The following is a 21,727-nucleotide window of genomic DNA, read 5'->3' on the forward strand; positions in this document are numbered from 1 at the left end:
CTTCCTTCCTTCCTTCCTTCCTTCCTTCCTTCCTTCCTTCCTTCCTTTCTTTTTTTTCCATTTTGAGACTCCCTATTTCTATATAATTGATTTTCTTTGTAATCCTATGTGTTTTGTGCATTAAAAACATCCTGAGAAAGGGCTGCACATACTTCACCAGACTGACAAAAGATTCTGTGATACACAAAAAGTTAAAAAAAACCTCTTCTCCAGAGATCTTTGGGACAAGAAGAGAGCCCTGGTACATCTCTTCTCTCCTGCAAATGGGGCCTGGGGATCCTTTGTCTTCCCCTGGGGTCCTGAGTCTGGCCTTTAACCAGCCAAGGCTGCAGAAGGGTTAACAGGCTTCCAAACAGAAAAAACAAAAGTATGCAAGACACATTTTCCAGTTTAATCTGCATTATCCTTTCTCCTTCACTTTCTAGTTGAGGCATTCAGCAAAACAATACACTAACCCTGATGTGTAGCTTCTGCCTATGCCTGAGGTGAACACGTTCCAGCTGACCTGGACAGCCCACATTTGACAGACCTGCCAAAGGTCTCCTGCTGGGCACACACTGAATTGAATGAAACAAAATGCCTTCCTGGTTTCCTACACACGCTCCCTCCTTTCTGCCCCCATCCCTAAAGGACCATAGTGCCAATGGTTAGAATGGGTCAGGGGTTCCCTCAGAGGTTTCTCTTCTTCTTCCATTTGTCAACACACTCCTGGCCAGACACAAGCCTTTAGGCTGAAGAGTTACCAGCAAAGACAGACCTGTTTAAGTCCCGGTGAATGATGGGCTGGGCCAGGTTGTGAAGGTACTCCAGGCCTCTGGCAACATCCACAGCAATGATTAATTTTGATTGCAAGTCCAAGATCCTACAAAGTAACAGTGATGTTAAGCAGACCAGTTGGATGAAGCCAAGGCCCATATTTCAAATAGCAGAAGAATAGACATTAGTTTATTTTTTTAGTCTCCCCCAGATCCAAGGGGGGGGGGTTGTCTTTATGCCGGCAGAGCTTAGGACAATGCCTGGTAGATACAAAATACTTAATGTTTCCTAAATCGAATTGGACATATGTAATTCAATATTTCTTTCCCTCCCTTTTCTCGCTCTGAATATATCTTATGCAAACTATAAAACATTGTAGACATGCATATGTACATAGACATGCATATACTTATAAATGTACATGTGTGTACATGTCTATGCACAGACACTTGACATTCTATTCCATTTCATCATATTACATTCTATTCTGTTCTATCATTTGGTGTGTGGTGTGAAATTAGCATGGCTTGTGATTCCATTGGCGGAGACCTCCCCCTCTGCCAATGCAGGCCAGAGCCTCCTCTCAGTTTGTCAGCTTAGCAGGTTGGCCAGAGACTTGGGCAGTGAAGGGACTTGCCTGCCTGTAATGGAAATGTACATTTTTAAGATCTTCCCTGCCCCTAGTCTTAAGTGCACCTGGAGCCTGTGGTGGGAGGCTTGTTTTTCAGGAGATACTTTGTGATTGGGCAGTGGGTCAAGAGGGCTGTGACATTCTCTGATCCAGGAGAAGGCTATATAAGCCCTGATGGGAGGCTTTGCTTTGGGGCTCACTTTGAGAAGTGTTGTGAGACTTGACTAGACGAGACTCTGGGCAGATGTTGAGAGCCCCCTGGCTTTGAAAACTGAGATGTTGATTCTTCCCTCTCTGGTAACTGTGATTAGGTATGGATGTATGTAATGGATGGACAGTTTGGAAGCCTGTCTGCTGAAATGTTCTTGTAACTTATGCTTGTAACTTCTGTCTGTATATTCTGAAGTTCAGGGTGCTGACTTTTCCCTGAACAAAGTAAATGATATGTTTGATTGATTAAAGCAAGATTATTAACCTATTTTGAATTGCTTTCCTTTAGCAAAGCAGATCCAAGAACCTGTGTTGACAGCCACCCTGGGCACACTAGGGTGCTTGCTGCTACACTGCCCAGGGTCAAGTATTTGTCAGAGGTGGGCCTTGAGCCCTAGGTTTTCTGGCTTTCTAGGTCAGCAATTTATCCCCTGGGCCATGGTATCTCCCTTATGTAAATCTGTGCACATAGAAATATCATATATATTCTAAAATGTATCATAAATATGTATTATAATATGTAATATTTTGCATATATACATATACATATGGATTTGATTTACAGATTCTCAGTTAAAAGGGATCTTAGATGTCGTCTAGTCTGACCCTTTTCTTTCAAATGTAAGGAAACAGCCCAAGGGGCTGGCCCAGGGTCACACAAGAAGTACCTGGCAGAAGCAGGTGACCCCCAGTTACCAAATCACAAATGGGGCATTCATTTTCCCCTCCAGATTAAATAAAAGTGGTGGGCTCCCCTTTTAAATAAGATCATGTATCATTTTGGAACAACTCTCATCTGAGACTGTGTCGAAAAAAGTTCTGGTCTAGAATGTTCTAGGTCACACAATTGAAGTTGGAAGGGAACTCAAACTCAGGCTTTGGCTCAGAAGGAGCTTTGACTCAGAAGGAGCTCCATAGAGCATCTGGTTCAACCTGTGGGCAGTAAAGTCAGCAGTCGGGGTCACGTGGGCAGCAAACCTGCTTTCTTTTCTACGAGTTCATATCAACAGAAAGGAATTGGGCTGGAAGCCTGGACTGGGAGCCTGGACTTTGGTGTCTAGGGGGAGGTTTGGGGAGCGGAGACTCTTTTCCAGTCATGACATGCATATATTTCAAAAGGCTATTCAGAATTAGATTTAAGCAGGGACATTAATTTTAAAAACTTTTTTTTCACAGGCATTGTGATCTCTAGTAGTTATTCTATGCATGGGTCACATAGATCTACTTTATTGGTCTGCCAAATGAAGCTAATTATTACAGACTTTAATTAGAGGCTTCCAAATCCGAGGCATTTGTTACCTGCAGCTGCGAGGTGCACAAAAGGCACGGAATTATTTTTATCCATTAAAGAAATCATTAATAAGGGGCCGCCACATGGAGGAGATATAGGCGTGTGTGACACAGGCAGGTGGCCAAAGCCGGAACCCGCCGTTGTCGTTGCAGACATAGAACTGCTGAGGTTTTCTTTTTTAGGTCGGATCTGCGGTTTCACGCCTTTAGGGAGCCGGCCGCCCCCCATACATGGAGGCGAGGTGTGTGCACAGAACCTTGGAGTGCTGCCTGGCCCTGGGACTCCAGGGACGCGCCCGGATGCGCCCAGGGCTGTCTCTGCAGGAGGTGGGCAAGGTCGGCCTGCCAGCCCTGGCCCAGACCGCCAGGCCTCGTACCTCTTCTGCTCGTGGAGGAGGGAGAACAGGGATCCCCCGGAGATGTACTGCGTGACGATGGCGAACTGGCTGGGGTCATTGAGGCAGGCTCCGACCAGCTGGATGACACACGGGTGGTTGAGGCGACACAGAATGGCCACCTCTCTGCAGAACATCTCCGCGTCGGACTTGGAGCAGGACGTGTGGGCCCGATAGCTGAAGAGCAGAGGGCAGCGTCAGGGGCAGGGGGAAGAGCTGGGTGTGCGTCTGGCCCCCGGGGCTGGAAAAGGAGCCGAGCGCAGGCTTACCGTTTGATGGCCACTACTCTGTTCCTGCATCGCCCTTTGTACACCTTCCCGAAAGAGCCTAGAACGATTTAAAGCAAAGAAGTGAAGACATCTTTTTGCTCTTGAGGTTATGGAACAACCCCTTTCTCCGCTCTCCCAGCTTACCCGAGCCGATGATTTCATGGAACTCAATTTCCGACAGCTGAAGATGGAAATGGGAAGGCAGCCCGGCCCGCAGGAGGAGGACATCTGCCTTTTCTGCAAATCAGAAACATTTTTCTATCTGTAAAGGGAATTTTAAAAATCATCACACACACTTGATTTCCCCAGGACTGTTCTCCAGACACAATTGATTTCATGACCACAAATTGGTTGACTTGTAATCCATTTCCTCTTTGCATAGAAGCCCACGACAAACCCCAATACTGTGAGCAAACGCGCAGCACTAATGCTGCCTAGGGACTTGTGGGACCGAACCCTTATCACAGATGAAGACCAGCCCGTGAGTACATTCTTCCCAGGCCCCATGAACAGTGCATTAAAAATCTGTCTGCTGGGGATATAGTGCCCTGTCTTCGATCTTTGACCCTTCCTGTCCAGGCCATCTTTCTTTTTTTTTTTTTTCTCCCTGATGGGATCCCTGGCCTGTGTTGCTTGTATTACCTGCCAAGCTCGGAGAGCAGCTGTAAGGTGACCCCATTTTCTAGTCAACCATGAGGCCTCCCATAACAAGATAGTCTGAACAAATCTGAATGTTCACAGGACTCAGAGGCATGGCCATTCAGTGATGCGTGGGCACTCACAGGAAACCTTCAGTTAGGCAATGAGAAGGTGTGCAAACCTCAGATCTGCAAATAGAAGTTGGCAGTCTGGTTTGCTCTCTCTCTCTCTCTCTCTCTCTCTCTCTCTCTCTCTCTCTCTCTCTCTCTCTCTCTCTCTCTCTCTCTCTCTCTCTCTCTCTCTCTCTCTCTCTCTCTCTCTCTCTCTCTCTCTCTCTCTCTCTCTCTCTGTCTCTCTCTTTTTAATGCTTGCCCTATTCGTGGAATTCACTCCTTTAGACCTCACCCCAGCTCAGTAATGCTTTTTAATATTTCAGAAGATTCTATTTTATATCCTACTTTGCTCCCATCCCTTTCTCTACTTAAGAAGAGGGAGGTTTCTAGTTTTCTTGATAGGATGAGATCAAGAAGTAAGTAGGTAACTAAGGGGTTGTGTTGTCCCTTGCAAGAGGCTGGCGGAAGCCCCGTGATTGTCACCCATGTGTGAATTGTGCAGCTGCAGCACTATCATCTATCTGCTTACCCTAATTATGTCCCAGTGGTCTTTAAGAACATCTTCTACACTGTTCATTTACTTACAATGTTTTAAACTGTTCAATGTCAGTAGAAAATGATCAAGTTTGGAATATCATTTGGTCATGTGAAAAAAAAAAAGGAATCAGGGGCGGCTACGTGGCACAGTGAGTAAAGCGTCGGCCCCGGAGTCAGGAGGACCCCAGTTTGGTTCTGGCCTCAGACACTTAACAGCCACACAAAACAACTAGCCGTATGACCTTGGGCAAGTTACTTAACCCCAACTGCCCTCCAAAAGGCAAAAAAAAAAAAAAAAGGAATCTGGGTTTGCCTATTAAAGCATTGGCAGTACCTTTAGTCATGCTTTTGATCTTCCCCAAAGGAGATGGAACAGAAACATAGGAGCCATCTGAAATCAAAGAAATATTGCAGCTGAAAACCTGAGAACAGAGCCACCTTCTTCTCAGGGAAGATAGAAACGTGCACACATGCACACAGAATTACTCATGGGCATGCACGCACATATGTGTGCATGTATATGCACACACATACTTTTCCTGAATAATGCACAAAAGAATTTAGTTAGAGAAGCAAAGTGGAACTCTTACTTTAGGTCCATCTTCTTTCCCTGGACACTGAGTAAGAACTTTGGGCAATTAGTTAGAAAGTAAGAGGAAAAAGAGAGAAAGCCTAGCTCCCCAGCCCAGAGGCTGTCTCTGTCTGCTTTGTTCCTTTGTCATGGGCCCCACTGGAAGAGAGGGTAGGCCTAGGCACCCAATCAATAAAACGAGATACCTAAGATTATGAACATCAACTATATGAAATGAAAAGCATGTGGCTTCTCTCATCCACAGTCACAGACCTCCTGAAATCTGCACACACACCGAGGTTACGAACCCTGCTGGCAGGCTTACTCTGCATTAAGACATCTGGCTCTCTGCTCTCATACAGGTACCTCATTAACATCCTCACCTTTGGGGAACTAGGATTTAGGGAGTAAGAGGCAGTGGCCACAGAAGCCCGGCAACATGCACCCTTCTGTTCAATTTCTTGTCAGTCTGAATTTTCTTAATCTTAAGCAAGCACGGCCCTTCCGTCCCCATCCCTCGCCTCCTCGAACCCTTAGACAGCAATGGTCTTTATTCCCCTTTAACAGGAATGTTCAGTAAAGAATATGAAACTTTACCTCCTCCTGGCTGAGAGTATTCATTGCAGGGCAGCTCATCCTGCGGCCTCTTATAATGTTTCAGGAGTGTGACGATGGCGTCGTGACCTTTAGGGAAAGACCAGAAGGATTCTTCACTGGGAATATATTTTCATACTCTTATTCTTCTTACTTTAACAAAAGACTGCGCTCACCACAGCTAATTATCCAAAAGGAGGAGATTTCAGCCTCAGACAGCGGGCCCTTGCAGACCTTGTCAAGGTAATTGTGAGATGAGCAAAAGGCCATTCCCAAAGTGGAAAGTCAGGAAATTAAAGGCAGAGACACCCATCCAGCACCCAAGATACACAGCCCCGCCTGGGGCCAGACTCCAGTAATTCAGAATTTGTAATGACTCATTCAGAGTTTGGGCTGAAGTTTATTCACTTATTAAAGTCTTTCCTTAGAGAGTGCAAATTAATAACATAAATATGATTTTCAAGGCAGAAGATTCCAGAACAGATTTTTACAAAAGTTCTTCAGCATCAGGCAATGACAGGGAAAAGGGAGGGGGGAAGTGGAGGCAGGTGAGTGGAAAAAAACCCAAAGTTTTGTTATTCAGATCGTGAAGGCCAGTAGTAAACTTAAATTAAAAACCAAATGCATGTTACCCTATCCTCCTTAGCTCACTATCAAAATATCCTTGCACAATATCTGCTGCATTCAGGCACATACTGAGAAATATGAAACAACTTGCTCTCTGAAAAAAATGTACATACCCCTCACCTTTATGTTTAATTTGTATTATTGACATTTCCTCCATCATTTTCCTAAGTCCAGACAATCAACCAAATACCAAAACCAAACCTTGATTTTTAGTGTTATCTGATTTTCGGGGTGTAAATGCTTCACTAAAAAAATTAACAATTGTCTTTTGACAGCTGTTATGAGCTGTCTCCAGAACAACCTGGTTGTATCTGTTACTGGTTTTGTTCAGGGGCTAAACATCTCCATTTCCTTCACTAATCCTCATTTAACAATCTCTAGACACACCATCACCTACCTTGAATGCTTTCCTTTGTTCTCCTTGTGCATCAGAAATGATGAGGTAGTTGGGGTCCCTTGTCTCCACATTGTCTGTTTTTGCTATAAAACAGACCAGTCCTTCCTTGTTGTGATATACTAGGTGTTCTGTAGCATTGCTACAGATAAATGGGTGCTTCCCTTCTCCACCACATCATGGGGCCACACCAGGCTGTGATGTTTTGTGAACTCCTCCACAAGTCCTTTCTCTCCAGGGGGCCTTCCGGGTCCTCCCTTGGAAATGCTGGAGAAACTCATGGTAACTGAGTTGGAGGAGCTGAGCCAGAACTGAGTGTGGGCAATTCACCTCGAAGTGGCCAAATGCTACCTCCTCCCCTTTAGGGCTATGTGGGTGGAAGCTCTTGTCATGACCCACAGGCAGGTGTATAAAAAACGTGTACACGTTGTACTGTGTGTATGTGTTATTATGACTATGCTTCGGGGCATTCCCCGCCCCCAGATTCTCTGCTTGGTTTTCTCTTCCTCTACCATCATCACAGCCTGGGTACTGCTGGTCCACCCCATCTTTCAGCACATTATCTTTCCCCATTAGACTGTAAGCTCCTTAAGGGTAGGAACCATCTTTGGCCTTTTTGGAGTCTCACTGATCAGCAGTTTCTGGCACAGGGCAGGCATTAACTCCTTGACTGACTGACTGATTCTTGGAGCCTTATAAAAGAAGGATGATGATTGTGTGCCCCATCCAATTCATGGACAGTCTGGCCATGGCCTGTTATGGTCACTGGTCCTCTGAAAACGAAGGTCAAGCGATAAGAGTCACCCTTTCCACATGTATGTCTGCCTCCTTTGGGGGCCTCCAGTCTCCCCTTCTAAATGCCTTTCTGACACCCAGCATGGGATATCTAGGAGACAGTTAAACTCGACACGTCTGAAGCTGGACTCATCATCTGCTCCTACTGCCCCTTCCCCTGCTATTTTATTTATCACTGTTGAAGGCAACACTGTCCTCCCAGCCCTCAGTCTTCAAGCTGCCGTGTCGTCTTCAGCTCTTCACACACCCAGTATCCAATCTATTATCAAGGATTGTCAGCAGCATTTCTCCACTACACCCCCTTATCTCCTCTGATGCTGCCCCATCCTGGAGCAGACCCTCATGGCCTCGTGACTGGATTATTACAATAGCTGGTGTGTGTGTGTGTTGGGGGAGGGGTCTGCTTGCCAGAAGTGTCTTGTCGCTCCAGTCCATCCTCCCCACTCAGTCACGAAAGTGATTTGGACTCATCTAAAGCATAGGTTGAACCATGTCACACACGTGCCTTCCCACCCTTCAATAACCCCCTGTGGCTCCCAATAACAAGGGCTCTCCCTGGCATTTGCTGCCCCTCATAGCCTAGCCCCTTCCCACCTTTCCAGTCTTTGCACTGCCTACTCCCCCTGGTCCCTTCCGGCCCACTGACCCCAGCTTCGTGGCCGCTCCGCACCCCAGGAATTTTCTCTGACCGCTGTCTGGTCCTCATCTCCACCTCGAGGCCTCTCTGGCTGCTTTGAAGGCCCAGCTAAACACCCGCCTTCTACAAGAATAGTGAGCTCTTGTCTGTGCATCTCTTGTACTATGTATCAGGCGCTGTGCTGGCGGCTTCACAGGTAGTTTCTCGTTGGATCCTTCTGACAATCCTGAGAGATAAGCGCTATTGTTATCCCCATGTTATGGATGCGGAAACTGAGGCCATTAGAGGCAGAGCAGCTTCCCAGGGTCACGCAGCCAGGGGGTGCCTGAGGTCTCCCTGACTCGCTGACAGGCTCCACAGAGCTGACACCGCCCCCCCCCCCAGGAAGCCTTTTCCAATCTCCCTCAGTTCCAGGGCCTTCCCGTGCTGAAGCATTGCTGGTTCATGCAGCCTGCACTCTGCTCTGCCTGCATATGTCTGCTCCTTGTCTCCCTGTTAGACTGTAGGGCCTGACTTCTGCCTCCTTAAGGGGCCCTGGAGCCTAGCACAGTGTCTGACACTAGCAAGTGCTTAATTAATGTTTATTCACCAACTGCCTTTGGTTCCAGACTGCCTATGGTTCCAGACTGCCTTTGGTTCCAGACTGCCTATGGTTCCAGACTGCCTTTGGTTCCAGACTGCCTATGGTTCCAGACTGCCTTTGGTTCCAGACTGCCTATGGTTCCAGACTGCCTTTGGTTCCAGACTGCCTATGGTTCCAGACTGCCTTTGGTTCCAGACTGCCTATGGTTCCAGACTGCCCATGGTTCCAGACTGCCTTTGGTTCCAGACTGCCTATGGTTCCAGACTGCCTATGGTTCCAGACTGCCCATGGTTCCAGACTGCCGGCTTTTCCAGGGAATGTCAGCCGTACAAAGAGGCAGCATGCCCCATTTGGAGGGGTCGTTTTGTAATTGCTTCTTTTGCTATTCATTCTATGTCAATGACTTTTCTAAAGTCTTATGTTGGGGCAAGGGAGGAGGGAAGGAGAGACAGTTCAGAACTTAAAATGTAACAAAAAATAAATTAAATAAATTAAAACAAGGGAATGTGACCTCTCTGAGGACAGGGACCGGGTTTTGCCTTTCCCTCTATTCCCCAGTAGGGCAGCTGGGTGGTGCAGTGGAGAGCGCTGGACCTGGAGTCAGGATGACCTGAGTTCAAATCCAGCCTCAGGTAATTACTAGCTTTGTGGCCCTAGGCAGGTCACTTCACCCTCTTTGCCTTAGTTTCCACATCTGTAAAATGGGCTGGAGATGAAAATGCCAAATCTCTGCAGGATCTTTGCCAAGAAAGCCCCAAAGGGGGTCCCTGAGAGTCAGACATGACCGTAAAATGATGTTCCCCATTGCTTAGCATAGGACCTGGCACTAGGAAGCATAGGGCATTCGTAATAAAAAATACTAAAATACTATTAACCACCCAATATCCAGCATCTATATAACCTCTTAAAGTTTGCAAAATACAAATATTATCTTGTTTGATTCTCACAACAACCCCAGGAGGTGCTGTTATCCCAGTTTTACACCTGAAAGACGGAGGCAGCCAGCCACTAAGTGACTTGTCTGGGGTCACAGAGTTCGTGTCTGAAGCTGGATTTGAACTCAGGTCCTCCTGACTCCCGATCTAGCACTCCATCCACTGTGAAAACTGCCAAGAAATAAATGCCTGTTACTTCGAAGATCGATGCACGCCTGGAGGGGCTGTCCAGTTTGTCTCTGGTTCTCTGAGGTCTAGCAGACTTGCTAACATCCTCTAAGCCCTTATCGAAGGCTTGCTGACTGATCACTTGCAAAGCTGAATTTAAGCTTAAATTTAGGGAAACACCTGACAGTCAGGAGCGCTCTCTTGCCATGGGGATGGGGCTTGGAAGGCAGTGGCTCTCGCATTGGTGGACATCTTTGGTCCTGACTCTGAGGTTTGTTCCCGCTCAGCAGTGTTGCAGGAATGGACACCTGTGGTCCACTGAGAGGATACCTAACTGTCCCCTCTTTTGGCCACTGTCCCCAGGCCTTGTCTGATGTCAGCTGACAGGCCACAGCCTTGCAGCTGAAGAGACTTGATGGCCACCCAGTATGACACCTTCGATTTTACGAGTCCAGAACTCAAGGCAAAGAGAAGTGGAATAATTTGCTCCAGGTCACACAAGGAGTGAACTTCAGAGATGAATTGGAACCCAGCTCCTCTGACTTCAGAGTGGGTGCTTGTGTCATCGTAGTGGATGTTTACATGGTGCCTTGGGGTGTTCAGAGCACTTTACACATGATATCGTATATGCCACAAAATACACACATTATTTTTAAAAAGCACTTACCACAGTGGCCTACACATCGTAGGTGCTGTATAGATGTGTGTGCACATAGTAGGTGCTACATAGATGCGTATTCCCTTCCAATATCTCAACAGCTAATAACATTTGCTAGCGCCATCATATCTACATTCTACAGATGAGAGAAAGGAGGTACAGAAGGGGCCTTGCCTTGTTGGCCATAGCTAGTGTCTGAGTCTGGATTTGAACTCAGATCTTTATCACCCCAACACGCTTTCCCTGGTGCCACCTAGCTGCCGCAGTACCATACTTTCTTTAAGACTCTTGACTGATGATGTGTGGATTCTGTGATTCACTGTTGGCAGCTTCATCATCTTTCTGAAGGTTGTGGGGCTTTGGAAGGCAACACTTTCAAAGCAGCAAAAATGGAGATTGAATGAGGAATTACTGGGGGAAAATGTTTCTAATAACTTTAAAGATGGAGTTCTGGGTGAAAAAGTGAGCAGAGAAAAAATGATATAATAATTCATATTTATATTAGTGCTCAGAAACTGAGAAGTTATGAGATTTCTGTTGATCAGGGTCACAGTTAGGCTTCAGGCACAGGGCACATTTCTGGTCAGTCCTGACACTAAAATTGGTCCTCTAGACGCTGCTCCTATTTATTAGGTTTTCTTAATGGCTAATTGGGAAGTTAATATTTTTCCTGGGCCAGAAATCCACCCTCCCCCATGAAGGCCACCTGGGGAGGAGGAAGAAAAAATCATCAGAAGCCCAAGTATTTGTACCTGGCTGAGTCCTCCCACCCACCTCGACCTGCCTGCCTTGGGCACTTGCCTTTGTCATGGTGCTGCTGCCAGCCTCACAGGCTCCTGTGCAGGTCCCCAAGTGAGACAGGGATCACACTTAGATCACACCTTTCATCTCAACAGCTCTCTGGGCTCCACTTTCTCAGAGCAGCTGTAATTTCCTGCCAACACAGAGGCCTCATTGGTTGCCATTTTTCCCCAGGAGGTGTTTTACCAAGAGTCTAATGAGTGCATGGATCCTGGTTGTGGAGAAGTTTGAGGCTGTCAGGGAAATGCCAGTGAGCCCTCCTCTCCACTCCAGCATGGAGGGATGGCCCACTGGATTTTCCACGCCCTGCTCAATGTCTGCTGAGGCTGAGGCCATAACCAGGAATATGCTTCATCCTTCCTTGCCAAGACTGTCATCCCAAGTGGGACAAGTCTGTCAAGTGCCTTTGGGAAGAACCATAGTCCATGTGGGGCCAATGACTCAATATTCAACGCTGAGGGATTAAGGACAGAGTTTCTTGATGGGAAATCAGGAGTGGGCTGGTGAAACTGTGATTGGGAATATGGGGAGAGAAAGAGAGCTCAGGATGTACTAATGGAACACTTGCACAGAGGTCATTCAAACGCAGATCAAGAAATAGAGTCTTTGGTTCTATCAAGCAGCTAGTGTTTGTGTTCAAGTATCTTACACAAGTCAAGGACTGAGATAACGAGGTTTACTGCACACTGAAAAAAATGCACAGTGCCACAGCACACTTCAATGTCCCGGCGCTTTGTGAAATGCTAATGCACTGCCGGGGTGGAGTGCGGAGTACGGAGGAGACTCGTGAACTTCCAGTTTGAACGACGTGGGTCAAAATTCCAAGTGATCCATCAACAAACCTAGCTTTCTTTTTTTATTAAAATTATTTTTAAAATGTCCATATGTATTTATTTCCTCTCCCTTCTATATCCCCCTCCTGTTGAAAAAAAAAAGAAGAGGTAAAACAACAGCCTTGTAGGTGGTCTGCATGGTCTAGCCAAGTAAGTCTTGCTATGACTCCCGCACAAACTGTGCGTTTCGTTTGGCACGCGGAATCTCTCGCCTCTGCTAGGTGGCACAAACCATTCCTCATTATGAGTTCTCTGGAATCAATGAACAGTCACCATGTTGGTAAGAAGAATACACATGTATTAAGTGCCTACAGTGTGTCAATCATTCCATTAGGTACAAGAGACACACACAAAATTGAAGTAGCCCCTGCCTTCAAGGGGCTTCGATTGACATCTTTTGTGCTCACTTACATTTAACCTTTAATTTTTATGTTTTTTAGTTTAGAAGCATTTATTTTCTATCCCTTCTATTTCCACTCTAACTGAAAAAGAAAAGAAAAGAAAAAAAGCCTATTGACAAATTTCCTCATTGGTGCTTAACCATCAGAAGGCAAGTTTTTTTGAGAACAAGAGCAAATTTATTACTTTGCTTCTTAAGCACCTATTACAACTCCTGATACTGACTAGGTACTTAACAGATGATGTTGAATTGAAGTTATTTTACTTCATCTCTTTCATTCACTTTTGATATCCATTGCCATCTGTTTGACATCCCATTTTCTCCATCTTGGTTTAGCCAAACCTTTGTATGGATGCCTCTTGTCCACCATCGAGAGCTCCCTCATGCATCCTTCCTATGCCCTTCATGTCACCACTTTCTAGGCTTCAAATGTTCCAACTTGCTAGGTTATTATTCTTTCTTTTTTTACTTTTTAAAAATAGTTTATCCCCCCCATTACGATTATTATTTTTTCAATCTTCCAATATTTCAAGGACGTGTGGCTTCATCAGTATGAATACACTCACTTTAGGAAATGATCTTTAAAAGGTAATATAGATGAAAAAAATATCTCATTCTGTACTAAATCTGGTGATGGATCCCAATCTCCCCCATTTAACAAGGCTGGTCCTTGAAGCATAGGCATTGAGTCACACATGTCGTATTCAAGTTCTTTCTAGTCTAGAAGCACCTGCCAAAGCTCACACTCCAGTCTCATAAACTTTAAATATCTGAGGTCAGGATTCACATCCTTCCTGGGCGATGGAGTAGGATGTCATCGGACAAATGACAGCTAACTTAGGGGAATGCTCAGAGGGAAGTGCATCAGTTCCCACCCTGAACTGGCCTCAGGGGGTGAGATCACAAGCATCCTCCATTTTCTCTACCTTTGGACCACATGGACAGTACATATCATTCCCTCACATGTTTCCAGGAGGCCCCATTCCTATCATGCATGAGGTCATCTGTTGAGCTGGGACAGCCCTGTCCAAGGACACACTTTCTTGGGATCTCTGAGCAGAATTCCAATGAAGAACATACTCATATCCTATACATTCACCCCCATTTGCTCACTTACTTTAGACTTCAGAATAGATACAGTCCCTGGGTAAACATGCATTTATTAAGTGCTTACTAAATACCAGGCACTGTGCTAAGTGCAGAGGACCTAAGAGAAGGTTAAACACCCACAAAAGAAAAGGGTAAAAACATTCTAAGCAGAGTAGTGTCAGCTCTCATCTATGGGTCAACATAGAGAAGTCCTCCCTTAGACAAGAGGCTAAGCTCATTAGAAAACTAAATTATGAGGCAGCAGCCTCAGGCATGGAAAGGTAATTAAGAGACACTTTTTGCCTTCTTTAGAAGAAGTCATGGGACTCTCCTTACTCTATAGGGAGAAAGATATGGACAATTAAAGGTTTCAACCAAAGACTCAAATTCCCGGGGAGCTGCTTTTATTAGCCACTCCAACCCTCTTCCATGAAGGCATCAGGTCTGTCTATGGGCAACATAGCATAGTCATAGGCTCCCTACCTTAGTGGCATGGAACTCTGAAGAGGCCTGCCCTTTCATCCTTAGGATTTTTTAGAACAGGGATTCCTAACCTGGCTCATGTGAACTGTTTTTATTTTTTGATAATCCTTTTCTTTTTATGCATTTAAAACACAATTTTGAGAAGAGATTCATAGCTTCAGTAAAAGGATTCTGGGGCACAAATGAATTAAGAAGCCTTGAATAAGAGAACCAGGCCCATTTGGAGACATCCCAGCATCAACTTCCTCCCTACCATTGAAGATCACTCTAGATAAAGTCTCACAGGCTCAAATCCAGCCAGTTCTCATGGAGAGATTAGCTGGGCACCGAGCAGATGGCCATAGGCTCTCCAACCTCTGCTTTTCCAAATCATCAAACAGGAGAGAGTCCAAAAAGACAGAATCCCTATCCAAGTCTCACTTCTGGGTCATTCTTGGGCCCCTGCCTCATTGACCAAAGGCTCATTATGGCATTACAGGACCACAGATCTAGAAATAGAAAGCCAGAACCTTAGAAGACATTGAGTCCAAGACCTTTATTTAATATATGAGGGCACTGAGGCTTAGAGAGATTCAGTACTGACATAGGGTCAGGGATTTAGAGCTGGGAGGTACTCAAGTGGCCATGGAGTCCCAACCCTTCTTTCCTGCAAGGGAGGAAATTGTGGCAAGGCGAGATCCAGTGCTGCTCAGGGTCATCCAGCAGTTATGTGTCTGAGGCCAGGTTTGAAACACGCCTGTACTGTAGCCATACATAACCCATTGCTGCTGTAGGGTCCCCCCTCCTCCTTGGGTCACATCAGAAGCTTCTTTGATTTGTCCACAGGATCGACTGATGCTGCTCCAGTGTCTACATGTGAACGTTCAGCTTTCTAGGCTCTTGATGCAATATCAGAACACAGCTTGCAGGGGGAGAAAAAGAAGAAGACAACCCACAAATCCTCTCTCCTGTATCATACCACTTTGTGGTTTTTTAAAAATGTCTTTAGCTTTTCATGTGCTAGATGTAAACCGAAGCATATTTTCCTGACATCTGTATTAGAAAGAAGAGTGGGAAAACTTCAGGTGGGAAGAGAGGAATGCAAACATTCTTCACTTTGGTTATACTTACAGTCAGAGTTAGACTGACTGGAGAAAAATAAAAGGAACCAGAAAGCCTCTCTGGTCAACGTCTGGGAATACATTTTTTTCAGCGTTGCCCTAGAAATTACATTTTAATAAATACATTAGAATATTTGTTTGGAATAATTTTCAAAACCTTTAAACTAGTCCTATCATTTCGGTGTCCACCTTAATTTTACTGCAGGTCTGGCTTCTCAGAATGGTTCTCCCCAAATAAATGCAATTTCCTGAGGTTAAATAAAAATGGCAGTTTTTCACATAATTATTCAACACTGTGGGGCAGGGACTTGGCAGCACTTGGTCAAGGCTGCTCCCAAATTCCATAACTAAAACATCATCATTTCCTTTTTTCCACTTAATGCTACCTTTTTTTTTTCTCCCACTAAGGTACCTAGTGCTATGATGGATAGACGATCACATCAGTGTGCTACACTTCTATAATTAGCATTCAGTATTCTACTGAGGTGGTGGGCAATGCAGTGGATAGAGCCTCACACTTGGAGTCAGGAAGATCTGAATTCAAATCTAGCCTCAGAAACTTACTAGCTGTGTGACCTTGGGCAAGTCACTTACCCTCTGTCTGCCTCAGTTTCCTCAATTGTAAAAGTTGCATAATAATGGCACATACCTTGCAGCTTGTTGTAAAAATGCTTAGCACTGTGCGTGGCATTCAGTAGATGCTAGATTAATTTTTTCCCACCTCCCCTTCCAGTGATGTAGCTTATAGCCTGTCTGCACATTCTCCTCTGTATAACATGGTATATTATGTATACAAAAAACCTTTTCTGAACTGGGTTGGATTGGGTGATGCTTATGCAAAATCTCCCATAAATCCTCTTCATAAAGAATCCACTTGATGCCATGGAGGAAGCCCTCTGCCTTTTTTTCTTTAAACACTCTATAGGTGTCAGAGCAGAAGCTGGACTGTCCAGCAATTGGGGTCCTCTCTACACATCATGGATCGCTTCCATTTCCTTTGTCAATCTTGGACTCACTGAGCAACCTTTTGGTGCCAACTCTGGCATGTAAGGGTTGTGAGTGACAGGCTCAAGGCCACTTGAACCCCACAGGCACCAGCCGTTGCTCTTTGGGTCAGCCACGGATTTATTCTTCAGAGATAATGGAGTCCGGGACTCACTAGCCAGGCAGCTTCTTCATAATGGATAGAACTCAAGGTTTGGAGGCAGGCAGCCTAGAGTTTGAAGGCTATTTTAGATGCTTCCTTGCTGAGCAATCCTAGCCAAGCTTCCCGGGGCTCTGTGCCTCAGTTTTCTAACCTGTAAAACTAGGTGGGTTGAACTCAGTAGTTTCAAAGGCTCATTCTAGCTCTGGGGTCTGGATCCTCTTATTTAAACACAGAAGTCCATTTTTCTCCATGAGCTGGAGAATCTGAGTCAGGGAGCAGATGAAATGCTGGAGTCAGAAAGTCTAGAGTTCAGCATGAAGCCTCTGCAATAGGTCTGTCAACTTAGAGAAGTCACCCAATTTCTTCCAATGCATCAGTTTCCCCTTTTGTAAAAATGGATGATAATATCCATAAGTCCTTATTTCACAGGGTTCTCGTGTCATTTAGATGATTATAGGAACATAGGAAGGAAGAAAAGAGGAAAGGGAGGGGAAGAAAAAAGAGGGGAAAGAAGGAAGAAAAGAGGAAAAGAAGAAATTAAAGAAAGGAGGGAGGGAGGGAGGAAGAAAAAAAAGCATTTATTAAGCACCTACTATGTTCCAGGCACTGTGCTAAATGCTTTGAGATTTTTTTTTCTTTGTATCCGCATAATAACCCTGGAAGATAGGTGCTATTATTATCCCCAGTTTACAATCAAAGGAACTGAGACTGACAGAGATTAAGTGACTTGCCTAGGGTCACAAAGATACTAAGTATAAGAGGGCAAATTTGAACTCAGATCTTCCTGCCTTGAGGCCCAGCCCTAAGTAAAAGGGAGCACAAAAGCTGTGGAATCCAAAGCGCCCATTTTAAAAAGGAGAAAACTGATTCCTGTGTATTTTATCATAGCAAGATAATGGCAGAGGCAGGATTCGAACCCTAACCTCTGACCACAAATTAGCATCCAGAGCACCGTGTCACACTGCCTATTCACTATGGGAAGGATTGTATGTAAAGCACTTTAGACAGCCTAAAATGCTGTGTAAATAGCATTTGTTACTCTTAACTTTTAGAGGAAGCCTGATGGTTAGAGCACTGAACCTAGAGTCAGGAAGACCAGAGTTCAAATCCTACCACAGACGCTTACTAGTTATGTGACTCCAAGGACAGTTACCTAACTTTGGTCTACCTCAGTTTTTCCAGTTATAAAACGGGAATATTAACAGTACCTCCCTCCTATGGCTGGTGTGAGATTCAGATGGCATTTCTGTGCTTTGTAGACTTTTGTAAACATAGAAATGTTAGCTGCTGTTATCATCAGGGCTGTGACTGGCTAACTTGTGACTTCATCACAAAGTCCCTGCACTGATTCAGGCAAACAGCCCATCTCCACTTCAGCCTCAGAGCATTGCCTGGAGTCCTGAGAAGAGCCACACAATGACTTGCCCTTGGCCACATGCCCAGTACCCATGTGCCAGCGGCAGAGCCCAGGTCTTCCTGATGCCAAAGCCTGCTCTGCAGTGCACTCTGCCAGGTGGCCTCTCCCATTCCTTCCTTAAACTGCACAAAAGTTTCCAGGGTCCCCAGAGTTCTCTCCACATCCTCTGACTTTTCTTGGCAGGGGCTGCAGTACATGTTCATGTCTATAGGACTTCATCTCTTTCCAGAATTCACTATGGGACTCTTACTATAAATAATTCACACCATCCTACACCTGTCAAAAGGAATGAACAAAGCCTATCTCATGATGCAGGACCCTTGATTTTTATTGTTTCTGTTCACTTAGTAATTCTCCACCTCCATCACCCTGTCACTGTGAATTAGAGAGATTCTGCTGTATACAAATACTGTATTTGGGATAATTAGATATTGGGATGGGGGAGTCAGTGAAATCACTTTAACTGGGATCAGGACTGAGGCAAATGTGGAGTTTTTAGTCCTGTTTCTAGTTCGGGTGATTTTCTGACCTTAAATAGTCTGATTTGTCAGAGCACTTTTCATTGTTAGACCTTTCTTCTTCCAAATCTCCCTGGCAGACAAACCGTATTGAGCTGTGGGCTTGGTTCTAATTGGCTGGGATCTTTTCAATTCGACAGCTTCATCTTTAATGCAATGGATGGAGGATTACGTGCCAGTCTTTTCAATGGGTTTTCCATATTGGCGATCAGGGTCAGGGATTTGAACATAAGCAGGCTTCTGGCTATTTCTTCTGGCCAATTTAAATCGATTCATACAAGTCCTTTGTACCCCCAGGGAAAGGGGAGAACAAATCCTAGTGAGGGAGACAGTTATCTCTGTGCTTTCAGATGGAATCATAGAAAAGAAAAGGGATGGAGAGGGAGGGTACTGTGAGGAGGAAAATGCTTTGGATGTTATAAAATAGGAGATCTTGGGAGGCTGGCAAAGGCATATTGAAACTTTAACCTGAAGGATTCTCCAATGAATCAAGGTCACTGGGGAAATGATTTCCAGGAATTACATTGAGCTGTTTAGGTTAACAGGGCTCTAGAAACACAAAGCATCATTAATATCTGATCCCACAGTGAGCCTTGGGGGGACTAAACGATTCTTTGGGGCCTAGAAACTGAAATTAACTCTTCCAGGGCCCTGGGGCATCACTGAGACATTCAGGGAGAAAAGATAGAATGGCCAAGTGCTGTTCGTGATAAATACTCAATCATTTTTACATTCGTTCATTCATTCCTTCATTCACATCCTGTTTAATCTGCCTCTTACAGCACTAACTACTGCGGGTATTGTGAAAAAGGAAATGGTAGTGTCTGAAATGTGAACATCGAAGGAAGTGGTTTATTCTCTTCAGAATCCTTAGCTTGCTATGCCACTTCTGGGTCCATTGATCCAAGGATTTCTCTATTAAATTTAGTTAAAGGTTCAAATCATATGAATGCATGGTCACCTGAACAAAGGATTGGACCAAAGGCAAGGGAACACCTTGGAAAACACATCTTTGTGTTGACATATGGGGGACGTTTACTATGAAGCAGCATAGTGTCATCCTAATCATCACCATTGGTGTGGTTTCTATCATTACACTTATCCATGGTGCAACCAAGGATGGGCTTCAATCATGCAGATGGGAAGGGCTTTGGAAGCCATGACGCTATCTATCTAAGTGGCTTCAGAAGCCCTCCTCGAGGACGCCTGACCCTCACATCACCTTTTCACTATTTCTGTGAGCCTAGGCTCTATCAGCATGAGTCTGGAGTCCAGTCCACTGTCACCTTCAGTCTGTAGAGCTTGTTTTTTAAAACCACCCTCATGTTTCAACAGACACAAGGAGAATACAGAAAAGAACTTTTACAAAGGAATCCCAGCTTCCAGAGAGAAATGTCTGGTCTGGTGACTCCCCTCTCCTCCTGGACTTTGCACAGGCCATTCCCCTATACCTTTAAGGTTCTCCTTTCTTAATCTGTCTCTTAGAATCCTTCACTTGTTTCAAGGATCAGCTCTGGTCCCATCTCCTAAAAGCTTTCCCTGATCACCTTAATGGGTGGTGTTCTCTCCCATCCCCAATCACCTTGCATTGCTGCATCTGCTCATAGTCCATATCTCCTAGCATGTAGGTTCCTTGAAGCTAAGAAGTGGTTTGCTCCTTTCTTGGTCTCCCCAGCACTTGGCTCTGTATGTGCCTGGGATATGAGGGTTGTTTAAGGACCGTTGTTGGGTTTGGATTTGATTTGGAATCATCCACATCTGCAAATGTTCCTATTATATTAATACAAAAAATGAATAGTTGGTCTTTCCTACTGTTATACTGTGCCAGGCAGCATGAGGTAGAGATAGCTGTGTCTGAGCCATGCTCGATATGTCAGCATAATGATAACTCGCATTTACATACCACTTCCCAATCTTACAGAGCATTTCTCTCCAAACACCCCCATCAGGTACTGCTGTGGCTTTTCTTTGTGGATAGTGCACTAAATGTGGTGTCGTCACTTTGCACATTTTCCCACCAATATACAACTGAGCCCTTCACATTCTATTATCCTGAATAGTTCTGATTCTGATCTTTGCACAAATCCTAGAATGGTCTTTTGAGTCTGTCATCCTCTGGCTTGGTTATGCCTCTCAGATCAGCTCATCTGCCAACTTGATAAGCATATCTTTTTCCAATTTACATTGAAGCGCCAAACACCAAAAGGCCAAAAACCATGTCCTTGGGGCCTCCCCTAGAGACCTGCCAATGGGATATCAAACCATTAATGAGGATTCTTTGGGTTCTACTATTCAACTAGATCCAATGCTCCCACAAATTATGCCAAACTTCTATATTTGGTCCACAAAACACTAGGAAAGAATATCAAAGATAATGCTAAAATCTCAGCACTGTATCCATAGCATTCCCCTGATTTATCAGGCCTATGGGGACGAGGACTAGACCTGGGCCTGGTCACTAATACAGAGAGCCCCTAGATGAGAAAGCAGCTTTTACCAATGCCGGACGACATACTCTCTGCAATTTATACTCTGAGAGATTTTCCTGGAACACCAATAAGGTAAGTTAGGTTGCCAGGGTGTGTCCAAGATGGACTTGAATTCAGGTCTTCCTAGTTTCATAGTGGCTCTCTAGATACTAAACCCCACTGTTTATCATTCGAATGAACTGGTCAATTGGAAAAATAAAAGGTTAATCTAGTATGTCCTGTTCTTGCTGAAGTCACCTTTTCATATTCAATGCTTCTTCCTTTTCTTAAAATATATCTAATCATACTTTTAACAACAAAATCTATATTTCTGCAGGAATTGGAGTCAAGTTCAGAGGCCTAAATTCTTTAAAGTCATCTTGTCCAAAACAGAATTCATTATCATTCTCCACAAAACACTCCCCATCACCTTAATTTTTCTATTACTGTTAAGGGTATCATCCCCCTTCTAGACACCCAAACTCACAACTGTAATCTCTTACCATCTCCCCACACCAGTATCAAATCTGCTGCCAAACCTTGTCATTGCAGACTTTCACAGTGCCTCTCCTGCATTTGTCCTTCTCTCCACTCAAACAAGCGCCATCTGGATCAGGACCTCATTACAATGCACTTAGACTAGGGCAATGCCTTTCTGGCTGATTTCTC

At 44.9% G+C, this 21,727-nt stretch overlaps 1 protein-coding gene across 1 annotated transcript in view; it reads right to left on the reverse strand.

Moving 5' to 3' along the window:
• LOC138164769 (serine/threonine-protein kinase TNNI3K-like) overlaps positions 1-21,727 on the reverse strand; it is a 370,349-nt gene that overhangs the window by 204,838 nt on the left and 143,784 nt on the right. The window contains exons 12-17 of the mRNA XM_069092731.1: positions 6,009-6,095; positions 5,175-5,231; positions 3,696-3,788; positions 3,552-3,609; positions 3,265-3,459; positions 758-862 (exon numbers count right to left, since the gene is read on the reverse strand). Of these exons, the coding sequence (XP_068948832.1) occupies positions 758-862; positions 3,265-3,459; positions 3,552-3,609; positions 3,696-3,788; positions 5,175-5,231; positions 6,009-6,095 (595 nt within the window). The remainder of the gene's footprint in view (positions 1-757; positions 863-3,264; positions 3,460-3,551; positions 3,610-3,695; positions 3,789-5,174; positions 5,232-6,008; positions 6,096-21,727) is intronic.

Source organism: Petaurus breviceps, unplaced genomic scaffold (genome assembly GCF_028583685.1).
Source record: "Petaurus breviceps papuanus isolate PSGF00001 unplaced genomic scaffold, PetGlider_PUasm1.0 207, whole genome shotgun sequence".
Lineage (NCBI taxonomy): Eukaryota > Metazoa > Chordata > Mammalia > Diprotodontia > Petauridae > Petaurus > Petaurus breviceps.